The sequence below is a fragment of the Cryptotermes secundus genome, unplaced genomic scaffold (assembly GCF_002891405.2).
Source record: "Cryptotermes secundus unplaced genomic scaffold, Csec_1.0 scaffold575, whole genome shotgun sequence".
Taxonomy (NCBI): domain Eukaryota; kingdom Metazoa; phylum Arthropoda; class Insecta; order Blattodea; family Kalotermitidae; genus Cryptotermes; species Cryptotermes secundus.
This window is the reverse complement of record NW_019731225.1, coordinates 253427-272649: the sequence shown is the minus strand read 5'-3', so window position 1 is coordinate 272649 and position 19223 is coordinate 253427. Positions and strand designations below refer to the sequence as shown.

The 19223-nt window shown below is 44.9% G+C and overlaps 1 protein-coding gene across 2 annotated transcripts in view; it reads left to right on the top strand.

The window, feature by feature from the left end:
• Positions 1-1895: 1895 nt before the first annotated feature.
• Positions 1896-19223, top strand: part of LOC111866552 (nuclear hormone receptor FTZ-F1) — a 180970-nt gene continuing 163642 nt past the window's right edge. For both annotated transcript variants that reach the window (XM_023855610.2, XM_023855609.2), the window contains exon 1: positions 1896-2191. In XM_023855610.2, the coding sequence (XP_023711378.1) occupies positions 2065-2191 (127 nt within the window). In that variant the 5' untranslated portion in view covers positions 1896-2064. The remainder of the gene's footprint in view (positions 2192-19223) is intronic.

Genomic DNA, 19223 nt, shown 5'->3' with positions numbered 1-19223 from the left:
CTGGGATACTGAGATACATTAAGGGTATATTAGTGGAATAAATTGCATTGTGCAACTTTGATTTTAGTCCTTAATGTTAAGTTGGGTGTGTGTATGGAGAGCTTTTCAGGAACTTTCAGTAGACACCAATGCAAAAGCCACGAATACTTGCTCTCAGTTTATGGAATTTATATGAATCACACAGTTGATGAACATATTTATTTTACCCATACCTGATCTTTGTAATCTCCCAACTTACATGAGACTGACTCTCTTTTTTTTTATGGTCCATAGAATCTATGTTGGACATTTTATCTTAACCAAAATTTACTGACAGGACATTCTATCTTATTGAACTTTGTAGGGACAGTTCATAGTTTTACTTTTTATGTATTGGGCATTCTTTCATTTGACTGCTGGATTTCAAATGTGTGATGGTAATGCATGTGAAGCAAGTATAAATCAGTTACTCAGTTGTGGAGTGTGAAAGAAAAAAAAACTTCAAGCTCCCAGCATTAATGACGCTGTGATTCACTACTGTAAGATAAAGTGGGTATAGCAACTGTCAACTTGTTTGTATGCCAAGAAACTAACGGTTTGTATATTGATTTATAACTCATGGGATTTTGACAGTTTCTCTGCTTGCCTGGCATATGGCATTTCATGAAGCAAAAAAGAAATGTATGGGATCTTCTCATGCCTTACTGTTGTGTGGAATTTATTGTGCTTTTCAGTGCTCTGTCATATCTGCTTTCATACTGAAAAGTTTTGGGAGTCTTGCGGAACATTTGATTAGTAATTACAATGTGAAGCCCATTATCATCTTTAATTGCAGATGTATATTTGTTGTTAGCATATTTTGTAGTACCACATGGCTTGATTATTGTATTTCCCTTGAACACGAAAATTATGGCTCAATTATTTCCAGCTGGTATGGTAGTTTAACTTTGCTGCATTATGAAATACCGACATAGGAGACATATTCGTATTAATTCATAATTTATTAATGTTTCAAGACGTGGGTACAGGAACATGGTAATTTATGTAGACGGACATCATTTGAAAACGTTATTCCTGTCCACGTTTGTAATTTTAAATGTGCTCTTCATTTGTAGTCACATTAATATGACGCATATAGCGTTACTACAAGTTTTCATATGCATTTCTATACATTCATCAAATACCATCCCGTGATTTCAGTGGACGTTTTAACACATTTCGATAACGTTAGAGGGCAACTTAGGTTAGGATACGTAAGGAATTTACACAATTGCTCACTTGCATAGCTTATTACTGAGCACTAGATTAGGAGAAATGTTTAATAACGCTGTTACATTAACAATCCTGTGGACAGTTGGGTTTAATACGAATCCTAATAACGTTATCAAACCTGAAAAACATTCGTTCTACAGAATTCATTTGTCTCATCCTTCGAGCAAGTTATCATGACGTGTATGTTCCTAATTCCCGCAATTGACACTAGATGGAAATAGTATACTAACTTGACTTCATTTTATTAGTCATACCAATAACTACTTTAATATACTTTCCGATGCAAGTCTACAATTAATATGGACAAAATCACGAAGAAAGTTCATGTACTCAAAAGTAAAATAGTTGAAAATTACAATGTGGATGTTTCCATGAATAGCACACTTATTCCATATGACCTAGTTTTAGTAATGAAAGGGATAACGACTGCGTTTAAAATGAATTCCAAATGAATATACATGACAAAGGATTTTGTTGCACACATTTTGTTAGTGTTTGTTAATGAAAGATAACGTTATTTTGTGTTATAAAACTTATACAACAAAATAGACGAGGTTTAATTCACGAATAAAGCTCATACATAGCTACGTTATAAACTCATGACATCGTCTCTAATTTGACTCAAGTCATGTCTGAATGCAAAGTGTAAGTGAAGTGTCCTACAGACCTACATTTATCCTCCGTTGATTTTTTTAAATATCACGTAACGAAGAAGATTTTAGTGAAACCTTGGCACAAAGGAAAAGTTCAGGGCTTTCTGAAGCTCTGGGGTTGCAGAATTCGATTCAACATACAGGGATTACTGGTCAAAACATGCATGAGGAGGCTAGCAATAGGCCTGTGAGCGTTCCTAGCTCAGTTGCCGCTACGACCACACAACCCACGGCTACAGACCACAATTCAACCGAGCTACAAGTGTCATTTTCGTCTGGTTCTGCAGGTAATGCCTCCAAGCCCACATAAATGTAGAAACGAGTACATATTATAGCTTGTCACTTGATGTTGCTCGTTACGTATCCTGCTCACATAAGCAGATAGTTGCTTCAGCATGCAGTACTAGCGTGCATGCCGTGTTTACCTACGGTATATCCATATCTGCAAACACACATTGAATAAACCTTTCTTATTTTCTCACAAGTAGGACATCTTTGACCTTAACAACGTGGTTCTGTGATACGATGTTCTGTGCGGTACATTATGCTTGTTGCACGTGTTTTTTCTTATAGTTTCATTGTCAACCCGTTTTTTTACACGCTTCGCCGAAAATAATTTGATTATAACAGGTGCATACTGCAGTGGACGTGGAGTTCTGTGGTCGGGTCCCACTGTGCACTGTCCTGCAAAGGCGCTGACATAATCATCATTATTTAACACTGCATTTCACCATGTTAGTGGGTCATACTTGTTTGGTACGAAAGGAAGAGTAAGGCGGTTGAGGCAGGCGTATGGAAAGTGGTCTCCATTGAAAGTAAAATTACAGCACATCCTTAACCGCCTTATTTGCTGCTCTGTTTAGTATCTGTAGGCACTGGGAGCTCGAAACAGCTGAGTAAAAATCGATTTTTCTCATTCCGACGCCATGTCACGACCCATAGCTTCAGAATAATCCCATTATTTCATAGTTAAATTAAAAGCATAAATATATGAGCGCGTGTTGCTTGAATAAATCCCCCCTCCATGTTTGTTAGTATGATATAGATTCTGGTTTGATTTAAATAAAACTTAATTTTTTTTTTGCTATCGATTAATTTGTATCAAATTGTATCCTTTGTGTATGTTCCCGTTCATACTGAAAATGAATCTCCAGAACATTCGGTTATGACCCCCTCCAAGAAAACACATCATATATTACTAACCTCATATGGTTCAGGGATATTAAATAGACGACCATTCTCTGTTCCTTCCACATTCCCACTTTTATGCCGGTCACCTAGCAACCAAGGCTCCTCAGCTCCCTTTGTCTTCCGAAAACTGTCCCACCCGCCCTCCCATCCTTCTGGGGGACCAGTTTCCCAACCTGTTGTTCCCAAGTTGATCTGGGCCCTCGCCTTGGGCAATATCAACATCATACTCTGTGACTCTGTGACGTGTTACTTCATCTTGCAAGATATTTGTCCTGTTCTGTATTCTCTGCAGAAAATGAATTTGGAAGGCGTTGTGCTGGAAATATTGCGTTAGTGACAGATTCCATATGTATCAGCCAGCCACGTGAGAGGAACATAAAGCAGTTAGTAGCATAAGCTGTAATTTGCGGTTGTCACATTGATGAACTTTCTCTTGTCACAGTCTGTAGCAACCAATAAAAATTATGCCCGATGTCTGTGGACATGTACGGTTATGTCTAAAGAAAATACCCCTCACAAGTGATAATAATAGGAAGTAATAGCACGCATTAGTGAGGGGTTGCAGTTGCCATACAAAGAAGCGCCGAACAGGTTATATTACCCTCACCCCTCATGCAGTGGTTTGAAACGCCAGGTCGCCACTTCCTGCCCTCTCCGCACGTCCCTCTTCACTTGTTTCGGGTTGAGGTCGCATGGCCTCGCTCTGATAAACAGATGTTCTGCGAGGACGCCTTAGTGAAGTTCACAATGTGAGGCGCCTTTTTCGTTTATTGATGCAGTGGAACATTCGGTCATATTTGGGCAACTCTTTCGTTTATTGTTGCAGTGGAACATTCGGTCATATTTTGGAAACTCTTTCGTTTTTTGTTGCAGTGGAACATTCGGTCATATTTGTGTAACTCTTTCGTTTTTTGTTGCAGCGAAACATTCGGTCATATTTGGGTAACTCTTTCGTTTTTTTGTTGCAGCGGAACATTCGGTCATATTTTGGCAACTCTTTCGTTTATTGTTGCAGTGGAACATTCGGTCATATTTGGGTAACTCTTTTGTTCTTTTTGTTGCAGCGGAACATTCGGTCATATTTGGGTAACTCTTTTGTTCTTTTTGTTGCAGCGGAACATTCGGTCATATTTGGGTAACTCTTTTGTTCTTTTTGTTGCAGCGGAACATTCGGTCATATTTGGGTAACTCTTTTGTTCTTTTTGTTGCAGCGGAACATTCGGTCATATTTGGGTAACTCTTTCGTTTTTTGTTGCAGCGGAACATTCGGTCATATTTGGGCAGCCCTTTCGTTTATTTTGCTACTAACCAGACTTTCCTAGATATAAACTTAAGTGTTTGCCCTCCTAACGCTTCCATATATCTCCACCCTGAGCCAAGCCTCTTCCTGTCTACTGACCGCTGTGGACCCCCTCTGGCAGGTGTCCGCCTCACAGGTACGTGAATTCAGAACAGTAGTAGGGATGTTGCAGTAGTTGGCTGTAACGAGATTGTAGTGAGATCTCTTGCGAGCGTCCATCCAGGCGGAAGAGGCGGACGTGCCTTCCATGAAGCCGGGCCGACAGATGCGCTGTATATAAAACTCGCTAAATTTTTAGAAAAATAAGCACATGTATTGTATAACAGCCAATTAGCAAAGTGACATTGACATCACATTGTGCTGGAAACCTGATTTTGGTGGAAACAGAATAACGTATGAAAATTACTCTTTTGTGGGGACATGACGCCGTACAGCCTGGTAGGTATTTCTGAGGCCTTCGGTACCAGTACTGGCTCTCCGATAGTGCATTCTACGTTGAAGATGGAAGCATATATGTCTAGCAGATTACAAGGCGTCACTTCTTAGTAACCACCACCGTGATAACGTAACGTCCGAGAAGATAGCTCTTGGAGACCGCATTCCACGGGTCACCTTTTCAAAAACGCATGCTCCGAATACAGTGAAGACTTGGCTTTTCTTTGTGTATCTGTACAGTTATGTGCCTTAGTGTTATGCCAGTCTTTAGTGCAAGTTTTTAAGGACTTAAAGACTGCAACAATTCTTAGCCTACTTACCTTATTATGATAAGAACAGAAGGAGGCTTATGAGATCACCTTGCTGTATGTATGCCCCCCCCCCACTCTTTGTTAGGCAACGCTGCAGCGAGTACATACGCAACAATACAGCTGTATTTTCTGTGCGGTCTCTGACATATCAATATGTAGGCGGTTGCTTCTTCCCGGAACTTCTTGTTAATAATGTGCTTTATTACTATATTTATATAAATGTATCAGCTCCTTGATTGTCAGTTGCTCTGCCCACTCCTCCACCCTGAACATGAAGTCAAAATGTCCCTTCGAAACGTCACGGCATCACATCCCACACGATAGAAAAGTAACATTATAATTGTGTTGGCAGACATGCGATTGTCATGCAGCGCACTTACAGTGCAGGGGGGTTTTGTTGCTAAGGAATTGTTATACTTCTGCGCGTCGCGTCTTGCCCAGCCCAGCCCTGTAAGGAACTGGTCGCTTCGAATGCGAAGATAAGAATAAATTGTAAGATTTGAGGTTTTCACGGCGGTGACTATGAAGAAAGCAGTCTTCTGGGATGTGGCACCGTGTAGATGTGGTGTTAACCGACGTTTCGGAGGATCGTATCGCATCCATCTTCAAGGTAGAAGGAAAAATAAGAAAGACAAATAGTCTGCTTGTACCGGTTCTCACGGTCTCTTCGCTTGCGGATTTCTTATTTTTCCTTCTACCCTGAAGATGGAGGCGATACGTTCCTCCGAAACGTCGGTTAACATCTACACGGTGCCACATCCCAGAAGACTGCTTTCTTCAAGAATAAATTGATCTTAATTAAAAAGGAAAGGCTGGCTTGGACTGGATTTATCTGGCTCGGGATAGGGTGGTGAACTTCTGGTTTCCATGCTGGCGGTTTCTTGGGTCCTGAAAAAGGAAGTCTGGTCCGTGGTAACAGATGAATTCATCCGTCTCCAGTCTGTGATCATGTGAACCGCGTCACAGCTGAGGACCATGTGTTTGTTTATTTGCATGTCCCCGAAACAGAGGAACGCGAACCGGGAACGGTTTGGCATAAAGGAGAGTCATTAGCTAGGATTTGTATGTCAGTTGGGTCACAGACAGAGCCGACCGCCATGATGCGCGAGGGCTAATGAACAGACTGCAGCCAGGTTCAGGCTACTAGTCGGTCAGCTATGCTTCGTCCATCATATGCCCCGTGATTTCTTCTGTCTGTTTCTGTGGCACTGGAGATCATCACGCCGCGTAGTTCAGTTCACCGACGTTTCGGTTGAACCTACTGTCTCACTGTTTAGGGTCGAAAAGTAAGCCAGAGCAAGAGATTCTCCCTAAACGTCGGTAAACTAATACTGGATTACATACGGCCCACATGAGATGGAATTATTCGTAGTCAACGTTGTGAAAACCGGAAATCCAATAATCTTTTTGAAGAACATTTAGACAAAATTTCCCCCCTTTTCGCTTCTCCCTCAGAAATGTGAGCCTGGCACGAAATAGCATAAAGGCCCACAGCCGTGCCTATGGGCTTCCCCTACCCTTTCGTGGGTAAGGCTCTCGAAGTCCCGTTTCTGAGTGATGGTGGTCCCCCACCTCTCATGTCCATTGTACTCTCTAAGTGACAAGTATCCTTCTGTTCATCCCGGAGACGGTCATTAACCCTTTGAAACGCGAAAGTTATCTGTATGAGGGTTGTCCAACTTCCAGGCCCCCAGTTTGTTTTGTGCGACCCGTCATAGTACACCCCCCCCCAATCCCTTTGAATGCATGTTCCTCGTCCAGGCTGTAGGGAAAGTGCTATATAAATATCCCATGTGATACTCGATCCGAATTGTGACACGACCCTTCATAAGTTAGGAACGTGTAGAATGAGACGACCCCTTGACCCTACGTAAATATGGATACAGTCTAGCAAACCTTCAGCACTGTCGACTTGGCAACATTGAATTTGTTCTGATTTGTATGCTTCATAGATGTGATTGTTGCGGGACAGATATTTGTATCGATATATTGGAAATAAGTATATGTTCATATAATGCAGCACGCCGGTATTTTTTTTATTGCTAGTGGGGTGGGACTAAGTCCCTTGTACTGCGCCCACTTCTGGCCTATTGTACCAGCCCCAGATGATAGGTGAGGGTGATTGTGGAGCAGTTGGTGGAATGAAGATTGGCAGGAGAAACCGAAGTACTCGGAGAAAACCTGCCCCAGCGCCACTTTGTCCACCACAAATTCCACTTGACCAGACCCGGGATCGAACCCGGGCCGCCGCGGTGGGAAGCCAGCGACTAACCGCTTGAGGTATGCCGGTAACAGAGGTACAGAGACGGTCGTTAGTGGGGTGAAGTTGTACGGCCCTAGACAACAAAGTATTTATAAAGTTCTGTGTTGGAGTGTTTCGTGGCCCGGTGAGGGCGATCTGGTGTCATGTGGAGGTATTCGGTAATAGTGTTATATATTTATTGTGTATTTGAATCCAGAGTCAGAGTCACTTTACGACTAGCGGTTTACCGCCAATCAGTTCGTCTTGGCGCCAAACCCCTTGAGGTCACGACCAGATTTTTTTTAGCTGAACCCTTACGGTAATAGTTCTTATGTAACATCCTCTATGACGAGAAGATGGGTTTATCTCTTATGAATATGCTTCTCCTTTGTCAAGTGTACGTATCGCACTTACAGCAAGTTATTGAAAATTCTTCCAAGTTCTATCAGCACTGGCTTTGCACAGCAGATCATGCATATCTTACGTATCTTATGCTACAACGGCAGCTTAGTCACTTGAACGGTCGTAAGCTTGACCGCCGCCACGTTTCTGTGTTTGGCTTCATCTTGCCCTATAAAAAAGTAAAAAGTAAAGTTGTCCCCGTGCTTAATTAATTGAGTACTACGCCATGAAGGCGTATGGGGGAGTGGGTGTATAATAGATCCACATTTTCTTCACCTCGGCACTAGTTGGAGGTGAGTCGTCAGCTTCACGCCCCTGCCGCTTTACTCCCGGATAATCGCCTTATCCTGTGCTGTGAGAAAACGGTATTTATAAACTCAGCTTGTACCTCACAGGGAACACACTCCGTCTCCATAGCAACGCCCAACCGGTTAATGTTTTTTAGGGAAATAATCGCTGTTTATTGTGAGAATCATACGGAACACATTAATACACTGTGTGTCAGAGTCAAAGTCACACTGCGACTGACGGTCAGTCAGTCAGTAAGTCTTGGTGTCGAGACCCATCTGGGGCTCATGACCAGATATTTATTACTGTTTCACAGTTACAGCCTTCTTTTTGTGGGGCGCCCTCTCTGACGAGAGGACGGATCTGTCTTTTAGCATATGCTGGTGGTCCTTGCCAGCGCAGTCTGACACTGTGTGGGCAGAATGCAGAGTTTCAGTATCTTGAAGTCCGTACCTTACAGGAAAAACACACCGCCCATAGGGCTTTGAAACGTCGAGGGTCCGACATCCTCTAGACAATCGGCTCACGATACCGGTGAGGTCGGCCGATCGCCCTTTACCCTTTTTTTAAATTCGCTTAGTGGGGGGTGGAGTCCAACTGAAGATTGGCAGGGGAAACCGACGTACTCTGGGAAAACCCGCCCCAGAGCCACTTTGTGCATCACAAATTCCACTTGACCAGACCCGGGATCGAACACGGGCCGCCGCGGTGGGAAGCCAGGGACTAACCGTTTGAGCTATGGCGCGGGCCGTCCTTTACCCTTAGGAATATTTCTTGTACTCATTTCTGTTAGAGGGTGAGTCGACCCAAGGGCCATAATGCGCCTGGGGGGGTTAGGTAAATCGAAAAAAATTCAGTGACCTTATCGGGAATCGAACCCGCGACCTTCCGGCTTGTAGCATAGGCGCTCAACCAACTACGCTACCGCGTAATGAGTATTTCATTCATTTGATAATGATTGGCCTTTTGGCCTCCGGGTTTGTCTACGTCACCCATATCACTGCGGGTTCGTCACGCGAGCCAGCTCGCATTTCCCTGGCCTGTCCCGCCTTATCATTTGCGTCGTAGCAGTAAGGCTCGTGTTAGAGTGCAGCGGGAATCGGACATTATTACGTAACAATCGGTTGTTTAGTATGAAGAAAAGCAGTAAACCCACACTAAACGAGATAAATTGGGAGGACAGTAATCCGGCTTACCGGATTACGCGATAATCCCGATTAATGAAGCAAAATATGGCCCTAAAAGAAGAGAGAACTTAGGAAACAAATAAACGGAGACATTAGTAATGTAGATAGTGCAAGTGGAAATAAATAACCAAATATCACTGTAGAGCCTTTATTTAGAAGCTGTAGAAGGGCAAGAAGCTGAAATCCAGGGTCTCCTCCATCCAGCATAAGCCAGTCTTGGATATTTGCTTCCGTGGTGTCAGCCTCTCCAGCTGCCCTCAACACAGTCTCAAAGTCCTCGTGCTCCTAAATCCCATGCAGCTTTTGAAGTAGGTACTCAGCTGTGAGCAGGAGTGGGGATAGCGACTGTCTGTGGGCTGGACGACCAAGGGGTCGGAGTTCGAGTCCCGATAAGGTCGAGAATTTTCTCTTCTCCACGCCGTCTAGACCGGCCCTGGTGTTAATGGGATTTGTGGTGGACGAATTGTCATTTTGCCGGGTTTTTCACGTTAGGTTTCCCTTAACCAATCTTCATTCCAGCAACTGCTGCATATTCATTAATCATCCTGTCCCGTTTCTGACAGCATCGTTAAATAAGCACCTTAAAAACAGAATTGACCAGAAATGTATATATATCACCATTTTCAAGGAAGTTGTAAACACTAATTTGTCATTTCATAACAATTTCCCGTTTCGTCTTTGGAGTAAAGGGGTCAGAGCGTGAAGCTGATGACTCGCCTGAGTCTAGTACAGAGATTAGAAATCTGTGGAGCTCTGCCTGCACTCTTCGAATAGGCCTACTCCATGGCGAGGTGTTTATGCCTTATATCACATTTTCGTCCACCCTGACATAATTTTCCTGTGCTGTGTAAGCTCCCTGTTCATCTCCTTCACAACAACCCTCATTGGACGCTGTCTTGAGTCAGTTAAATCCGTTTCAGGGAGTTCGGTAAGTCACAGAACTTCCTCAGGATAACTCACGAGTTCGCAGACATTTTCATATGACACCCCCTCCCCCCCTTTACGTGTGCACCAAATCCTAACCTCCCAACTTTTTTACCGAAATAAATGTAATCGTTTGCAGCCATGTTTGTATTGTTATGATAGTCCGATTTGTAATTAGAACCGTGCCAAATGCGCAGGTGCAGAATTAAAATTTTCGAAATGAAAATGGTTCAACATATATTCGGCGATAAATGTTCAAGTGTGATCGCTTTCCGAATTTTCTGCCTTCTGGACGGATTGATTGAGTGCAGCTGACATGGAATGGATTACCAAAGCTGAATTTTTTCACGGCCTCGCTCGAGGGCCCCAGTGAAACCCCCTCTCTGAGCGGTAGATAGGTCCCAGTGAAACCCCCTCTCTGAGCGATAGATAGGTGGAGTCCCCAGTGAGACAACCTCTCTGAGCGATAGAAAGGTGGAGGCCCCAGTGAAACCCCCTCTCTGAGCGATAGATGGGTGGAGGCCCCAGTGAAACCCCCACGCTGAGCGATAGATAGGTGGAGGCCCCAGTGAAACCCCATCGCTGAGCGCTAGATAGGTGGAGGCCCCAGTGAAACCCCATCGCTGAGCGATAGTTAGGTGGAGGCCCCAGTGAAACCCCATCGCTGAGCGCTAGATAGGTGGAGGCCCCAGTGAAACCCCATCGCTGAGCGATAGTTAGGTGGAGGCCCCAGTGAAACCCCATCGCTGAGCGCTAGATAGGTGGAGGCCCCATTGAAACCCCATCGCTGAGCGATAGATAGGTGGATGCCCCATTGAAACCCCATCGCTGAGCGATAGATAGGTGGAGGCCCCGTTACCACCCCAGTCATTTTGCTCGGTCAAGGGGCAAGTTATATTAGCCCGCAGTGACGAAAGGGGAATGTGTGAGAAAAAGGAAGGCCTTCAAGACGAGAGAGGGGTGGGGGGACACTCTTGTTTTCGTTAACATCTTCTCATGGCCACTAATCCCACAGTGATTCGCACAGAACCAATTTGACACCATTTCTGTAAGACTACGTTCCTCTCGCTCTATCTCGTTGCTATGAAACGCGCTATATCTAGGTCAGTGGGTGATGAACGAGTCGAGATGGGCGGAGCGAATCTGGGCGGGTGTAGAGCCGCGACTGCGCACTGCGGCCTGCCTCAACACACGCTGTCCAGAAATGGTGTCAGTTGGCCAATAGTGCCAATGTTATGGGGTTACCCGAATTTACGCATTTGTGCGTGATGGATGCGCGCAAGGAGAGGCTGCAGTGGGCAGACGGCCCTGAGCGATTCCTCCGAAAGTGAAATTGGGGCCGCTTTTACTATTAATTAGAAAGGGAAAGTATTACATCTCAGAAGAATATTGTCATCTGGGATGACACCGTACAGTCCGGTAGAACGGAAGAACGTAATGCTTCTATCTTCATGGTCGAGGGGTAAGCCAAGTAAGCAGAGCTGTTTTACTTTACCACTGGTACTAGTAATCAGCTTTTGTGAACGCGATGCTGAACTACTGCGTAAGAATGTAGATTGAGAATATCGTGGCTTATTTCAAGGCATCTCCTGATGATAACTTACTCGAGATACGAGATCCAAGGCTGTTACAGTGGAGAGTCTAATTGTAATCGTATGGGATGTGACACCGTGTAGTTTGGTACATATGTACGTAGGTTTCGGAGGGGCCTTCTTCCTAAATTTTCAGGATAAAGAGGTATTGGGTGCACTGTGGTCTTGTGGCGTCACGCAGCTTTGTAGATAGGTACGAACGTTCCGGCCGAACATACGGCTTCCATCTTCAGGATAGAAAAGGCAGCAGGTTTCTCTGAAATCCCGGTACCTGTGTACCGAACTACACGACATCACATTTTACAAGACCGTAATCTTAACTTGCTCGGTGTTAGCAAAATCTTTCACGGGTCGATCGGGGCACGTGGGCCGCCAGTTACAGACCACTAATGAGAGGAATACATTCCCATAAAGACAGGAAGCAGCACCGTACAGTCAGATCGGGGAAGGCCTTGCCCTGAATCCACAGTTCACACACGAGGCCTCCAGAGCAAACATGACGTCACGAGGCGACAGCCGTATATATCCAGAGTTGCTGCCTCCTCCGATGTAAAGCCGTGTAGCCGGTTCGTACCTCACAGGGAACACACTCCGTCTCTATAGCAACGGCAAATCTGTTGGGAAAATGCAGTGTTTCTGAGCGTTAAGGCAGTGGTATATATAGTTACCACTGTGCTGTAAGAACAGCAAACAAAACAGAGGGAGAGGACCTGTCGTTGTGAAGCGCAGTCGAGCCTTAAGCTGAAGGTATCTGCAGGGAGGGTGTAAAGACGGTGGAGTGACCGAGGACACTGCTATGGACAGCTCGAGATTATGGCAGAAATCAGAACTGGCCACAAAACCGTGGCAGGAAATCTTGAAGTGAACAGATCCAACATATCACGTGACAGACGTAAGCATTGATGTGAAGACATTACAAGAGAGTTCCGGGAGATACCTTAAAATACCTGTAGGCTGTGATATTCTCCATTTTCATTCCTTCCTAACGAACATTCATGACCATCGTTTCATCTCATTCAGTGGTTTGACATCGTGTTCACAGAAGCCGACTGTTGGAACTACCGACAGAGTAAAATGGCTCTGCTGGCTTGGCTAGCTCGTTTTCCTTCAAGACGAGAGTAATATGTCTGTCTGTGAGAACCCCAATCCAGTATGTTACATCGCTTTGCTGATATTCTCCCTTATTTAGCTTAGCTTACTTAGGTTCGGGTATGAACACGTCATGCCGCTGAACATGGTGTGACCATAATTGGAACAACTTCGTAATGGCTGAGGGCATCGATGACACTGTGCCGCATGTCAGGGGCTTCAGTCATGCGCAGTAGGACATCAAAAGCTTCTGTGGCAAAGAAAGAAGCAATGAACAGATAGCGTGAAAGTTTGTGTTCGTTCCCGCACTTCCGTTCTGGAAAATAGTAAGACTTGAAAAGTCAAAGTCACATTGCGACCGACGGTCAGTCAGTCAGTCAGTCAGTAAGTCTTGGTTCCGAGCCTCATGTGGGGCTCATGACCAGATATTTATTACTGTTTGACAATTACGGTCTTGTTTCTGTGGGGCGCCCTCTCTGACGAGAGGACGCGTCTGTCTTTTGTATATGCTGCTGGTCCTTGGCAGCGCAGTCTTTCTCGGGTCCGAGTCCCATGGGACTAGCGACCATATTTTACTGTCTCAGATTTGAAACTTCCCTTTTCCTAAGACTTGAAACAAAAATGGTCGTCGTTATTTAGCCTCCGCACGGATCGCACAGAAAACACCACTTCCAACAGTTACTCCATTATTGCGTGTTATACGGTCGTTGCTCTGGCTCGACAAAGTCAAAGTCACATTGAGACTGACGGTCGGTCAGTAAGTCTTGGTGTCGAGCCCCGTCTGGGGCTCATGACCAGATATTAATTATTTTCGTTTGACAGTTGAGGTCTTGTTTCTGTGGGACGCCCTCTCTGACGAGAGGACGGGTCTGTATTTTGTATATGCTGCTAGCCCTTGGACTTGGAACGAAACATGGCAACATGTTAGCATTGTTTATCGACTCGGGTGGTTTCGGCGATTAACAATAGCAAGTTTACACCATTGTTGTGAGCCAGGGAACAGAACGAGTACACATAGCCATTCCTGTAAGCAGGCCTAAGTTGTTTAATGACACTGAATGTAGGCTAAAATGTTGATAATTGGCTTTTGTTGGCATCGATTGCACCCGTGGAGGAAGTTAACAAGCAGATCAAATTCGCGGAATACTCACTGCCGTTCCATGCAGAATCTTCTGTCTTCCCGACTCTAGTCTCAGAACGGGAAGATTAAAATATTCTAGCATGTAGATCCGTTGCTTGGCAACGATCGCGAGATAAGCAGATATACAAGAGTCGTTGCTGCGTAACGGCTTCGCAAGCAAACATACTGCCACGGAATCGATTGGCCTATAACAACGATGATCATCGTTGTTTTCTATGCGGTCCGTGGCAAGAGGTTATACACAGGAGATGTTTAGAGTTTACCCAGTTGTGGGATATTCGCCAGACGGTAAGGACCTAAGTAGAGGACATTGTGAGGATCCGTTACCAGGAAACGACTAGCGAGGACATAGAAGACTCTATGTGTGCTACAGTGCGTAAGCCAGTGAGGCTGTTATAGTTACGAGCTGTGTATGCAAGTGTTCAGTAAATCCAATCACTAATTCGAACCCCGTCTATAGTCACTCAGACACGTGACAATATGCACAACCTTAATTGTACCTGTTGGTTTGTATGTGTGTGAACTTGGTCTCTGACATTAAGGGAGGAACATAGACTGAGGGTGTTGAGGGGAATATTTCGACCGAAGAGAGATGAAGTGACGGGAGGTTGGAGAAAACTGCATAATGAGGAGCTTCATAACTTGTACTCTTCTCCAAGTGTAATTAGAATGATCAAGTCAAGGAGGGTGAGATGGGCAGGGCATGTTGTATGCATGAGAGAATAGAAATGCCTAGAAAGTTCTGGTAGGAGATCCTGAAAGAAAGAAGAACCAACTGGAAGACATAGGCTATATATGGGAGGATTCTATCAAGGGCGGAGAGTTTGTTGACGAGGTGAGCAAGCATCGGGCTCTCAAGAAACAGTCTTCTTTATGAAAGTAAGTTCAGTTGTTAGTGATACTATTAGGTGACTGCCCTTTTCGAGTATAGCATTGTAAAATGTTCAGAAATTGACGTCTTCTCCCGGCGCTGTTTGTGCGTATTGCATCTTTCGATAATTATATGAGTGTACTCGCATGGCACAGCTGTTACGTGACGTTGCCAGATGCGTCTTCTGCCAATTTCCGTGTCTCCATGGTTTCCATGTGCAGCGACTGTTGTATCAATCAATTTCGTGGTTCCGTTCGCATGAATCAGCTGGTGCTGAACTCGCGCGGCAGAAATGAGAGTTAGCGTTTCGTGACGTAGCATAGCTTGCACAGGACTGCAAGCATATTATTATATTTCGTTTCATTTAATTAAACCTTTCAGACACAGGACATTATGAATATCTAGAGGCAGGCGGCTTTCTAATGTAGAAGCTAATTTCGTCACCTGCGTGCTGGAGTGTACTATGTCCATCGACACAAATTCTCAGGAAACTGTGTTTGAAGTTAGGGAGTCAGCTGCAGTTTAAATGTTTAAACACACTCTGAAATCTCAAGCTTGCAGATCAGGTGAACACGTGGAAGTACGTAGAGACAGGCCAAGAAAGTATGAGAAATAGGGATTATTGCTAGTGGGGTGGGACTAAGTCCCTTGTACTGCGGCCACTCCTGGCCTATTGTACCAGCCCCAGCTGATAGGTGAGGGTGATTGCGGAGCAATTGGTGGAATGAAGATTGGCAGGGGAAACCGAAGTACTTGGAGAACACCTTCCCCAGCGCCACTTTGTCCACCACAAATCCCACTTGATCAGACCCGGGATCGAACCTGGGCCCCCGCTGTGTGAAACCAGCGACTTAAGCACTCAGGTGATGAATTGTAAGGATTGAATGCAAAGTCATCATCATCACTGGCACGACAGCCCTTTGTGAGCCCTGGCCTTCCTCAGGATTGCTCGCCATTCTTCTCCATTCGATGCTACATTCCTCCAGTTCTTTACACCCAAAATTCTTATCTCCTGCCACACGCATTCTCCCCATCTTAACCTTGGTCTTCCCACTCTCCTATTTCCTTCTGGTTTAGTATTAAGCATTTTCTTGATGGTTCTATTCTCGCCGGCACGTATTGTGTGTCCAGCCCATTCAACCCTTTTCACCTATATAAATCCAACAATTGAATGCAAAGTATCAAATTAAATATTAGGGCATACCAGTGATGAAATGAGTGAAAAATTGAGAAATTATATATATATATATATATGCACACAACTGCATTTACCAATCCGGACCCCGTCTATAGTCACACACACGCAGCGTATATTGAACAAGTGCATTCGACAGAAGCAAGTATGATGATGAGCGGACAGGAAATTCACCCGCAGGTGAGCGTACTCAGGTTCGCGAGTCAGAACTGGGCACTGAATGAATAAACAATCAGTATTCAAGCTTCAGTATTATGATACGGGATAGCTCAGCAAGTATAACAACTGAACATGGGCGGAAGTTTTTTCTGTATTCCACAGCGTCCAGACAGGACCTGGGGCCCATCCAGCCTCCTTACCGGGGGGACCCTCTCAGGGAGTAAAGCGGCAGTAGCGTGGAATTGATTAGTCATATCAATATAGTGGCGAGGTCAGTAATGGTGGAATAGTACCTTCACTTCCCCATACGTCTTCATGGCGTAGTATTCAATTAAGCACAAGGGCAACTTACCTTAAGTCTTATTGGTATGAGACAGTCTGGGCGAAATGTATTGTGACATACAGACCCGTTACTAAGCACTAAACTTGTTCCCGCTTATTATCTCTCGGTACGGACCTCGTAGAAAACACCGCTTTCCAGCCAATCCATTGACTCTGGCCGTTGCCTAGCAATGGGTCTGTACGCCACAGGGTTCTAGTAGTTTGTTGTTTGTAAGTATTAATATTCGATGTTTTCTTCTTTCCTCCATTTTGTTTTTCTTCAACAAGGTCATTTGGGGGGGAGGGAGAAGGTTAGATACTTGGATCTCCTCCCCCCCACTAGTTTCTATATACCCAGAGGATACGTCTTCTGCAGCCCAAGGCCTTGCTTCGCGTCCCACAATCGGGACTAAGGCAATGAGTCTCGTGCCGGGAGGAAGTGCTCGTGGCAGGCGAAGGATAGATTTCAAGCCGAGATCGAGGGCTTGGGGGCGGCGGAAATGTTTCTTGCTTGGAGGTCGGGAGGGCTTACACGCATCGGAAGTGTACACCTAGAATCGCGTCGCCTGTTAACAGCTTCTCTCTGTTGTTCTGTTTGTGTACTGAGGGGCCTGTGCACTTGTTTGTAAATCGGCCTTTTGGTTTGGTAGAGGGGGTTGCGTGGCTGTGATCGTCTAGCAGGTTACTGTAGCGGTAACGCTGTGGACCGTAAAGAGAGAGAGGTACGCTGAAAACTGTATTTTCTACTGAAAATACAGGGTGTTCCATTCAAACCTCCCACATTTTATCAGATCTTAGAACAGAAAGTATGAATGGTAGGAAAATGAAGCTACAGGAAATACAAGGACAACTCAAATAATTTTATTTAACACATCAATAAACCTCTACATGTGCACCATTGGTAGCACGAACACTATCCAATCTGTATTCAGTTTCTTGCCTCGTTCTTTCTAACCTGTCCGTTGGTACAGCAGCAATCGTTTCACGGATGCGGGCCCGTAAATCTGGGAGGTCATTCACTGGAGGCAGGAACACACGGTCCTTCACGTAACCCCAGAGGAAGAAATCGAGCGGAGGAAGGTCCGGTGAACGTGGTGGCCACCGAATTGGTACGCCACATCAAATTCAACCATCTTGGAAGGTGGCATTGAGGGACCTCGGAACATCCAGATCCCAATGTGGGGGGCTCCATCCTGTTGGAAGATTATGTTAGGCTGCAGATCGGCTGCCTGGGGATACGGGAACTGTTGTAACATGTCAAGGTATACGCGGCCATATACCGAAGAAAAACGGAAATAAAATTCTTTGAGTTTTTCTTTCATCTAGTCTTGTTAATTATAATCCATAATTTATCACAATTTGTTCGCAAAGATTACTTAAAATGTGGGAGGTTTGAACGGAACATCCTGTATAACTGTAGTGTAAAAATACGCTATATGTGTTTAAAGAACGGTTGTAACTATATGAGCCAGCTGCTTTAGCATTATACGTATATGTATGCATTATACCCACACTGTGTATTTATGTGTTTCCTGTGAGGTACGGACTTCAAGATACTAAAACTCTGCATTCTGCCCACACAGTGTATTTATGTGTTCCGTATGGTTCTCACAGTAAACAGCGATTATTTCCCTAAACAGCATTAACCGGTTGTCGTTATGGAGACGCAGTGTGTTTTCTGTGAGACAGGAATTGCCTTTGTATATGTTCCTATTTTTATAAACCGTGCTTCACGCATCCCCAGAGTGGTGAGACAGTAAAATATGGCCGTCCCGCGGGACTTGGAATCAAGAATGACTGTGCTGGCGAGTGTCAGCAGCAGTTTACTGAACCAGGCCAGTCAGAACATATAGTGCATTAGTAGTTGCAAGGCTTCCAAAGCCCGTCAGACAGTAAAATGTGGTCACGAGTCCCTTGGGACCCAGAACCAAGAATCACTGTGCTGGAGGGGACCAGAAGCAATGTAGCTGTCAGTCAGCGCCACCTACCGTGACGGCTTATGTTCGATGCCAGGTTAGGATCATGTGGGATTTGTGGTGAAGAAAGTGGCACCAGGGGAGTTTCCTCCGAGTATTTCGGTTAGCCAAGCACCCCACATTCGTTAAATCTGCCGACATTGTACAGTCTCCATACTCGCGGCGTCGTTAAATGATCAACCTAAGAAACGTCCATATTTGCAGTGGGCTAAGCAGGCAGAAGGCCGACACTACCCGTTATCTCTAGTGCGACATTATGCCGCGAGGCTGCGCTGAGTGACCCACAATTAGCAAGCCGATACTGTTCCAGTCGTATTGAGGTCAGTCTCGATAAAAGCACGGGGTGCACTTGCACTAATGCATAATCTGGCTACCTCGTGCCTTTCTAACGTGACGTCGGGCGTAGAGCATGACCCATATCTGCCGGAGCACCCACCGTATTGTGAGTTAATTGCGTTCATTAAGTGAGTCACATTGTGCGGCCTTGTAATGCGCGAGAAGAGCGCCGCACATAAATTGAAGATGAAAATTTCCGTGACAGCGGTACATTTGGAAATAATCCGTCGTTCTCTTTTTGTTTAAAAACAACGTCTCTGAAACGTCGTTTTAAATAATAACCACCTACTTTAATACGACACGGACCGCAGGGAAAACAAAAATAGGAGAGTTACACAAAATAAGGTGATCCCATGAGT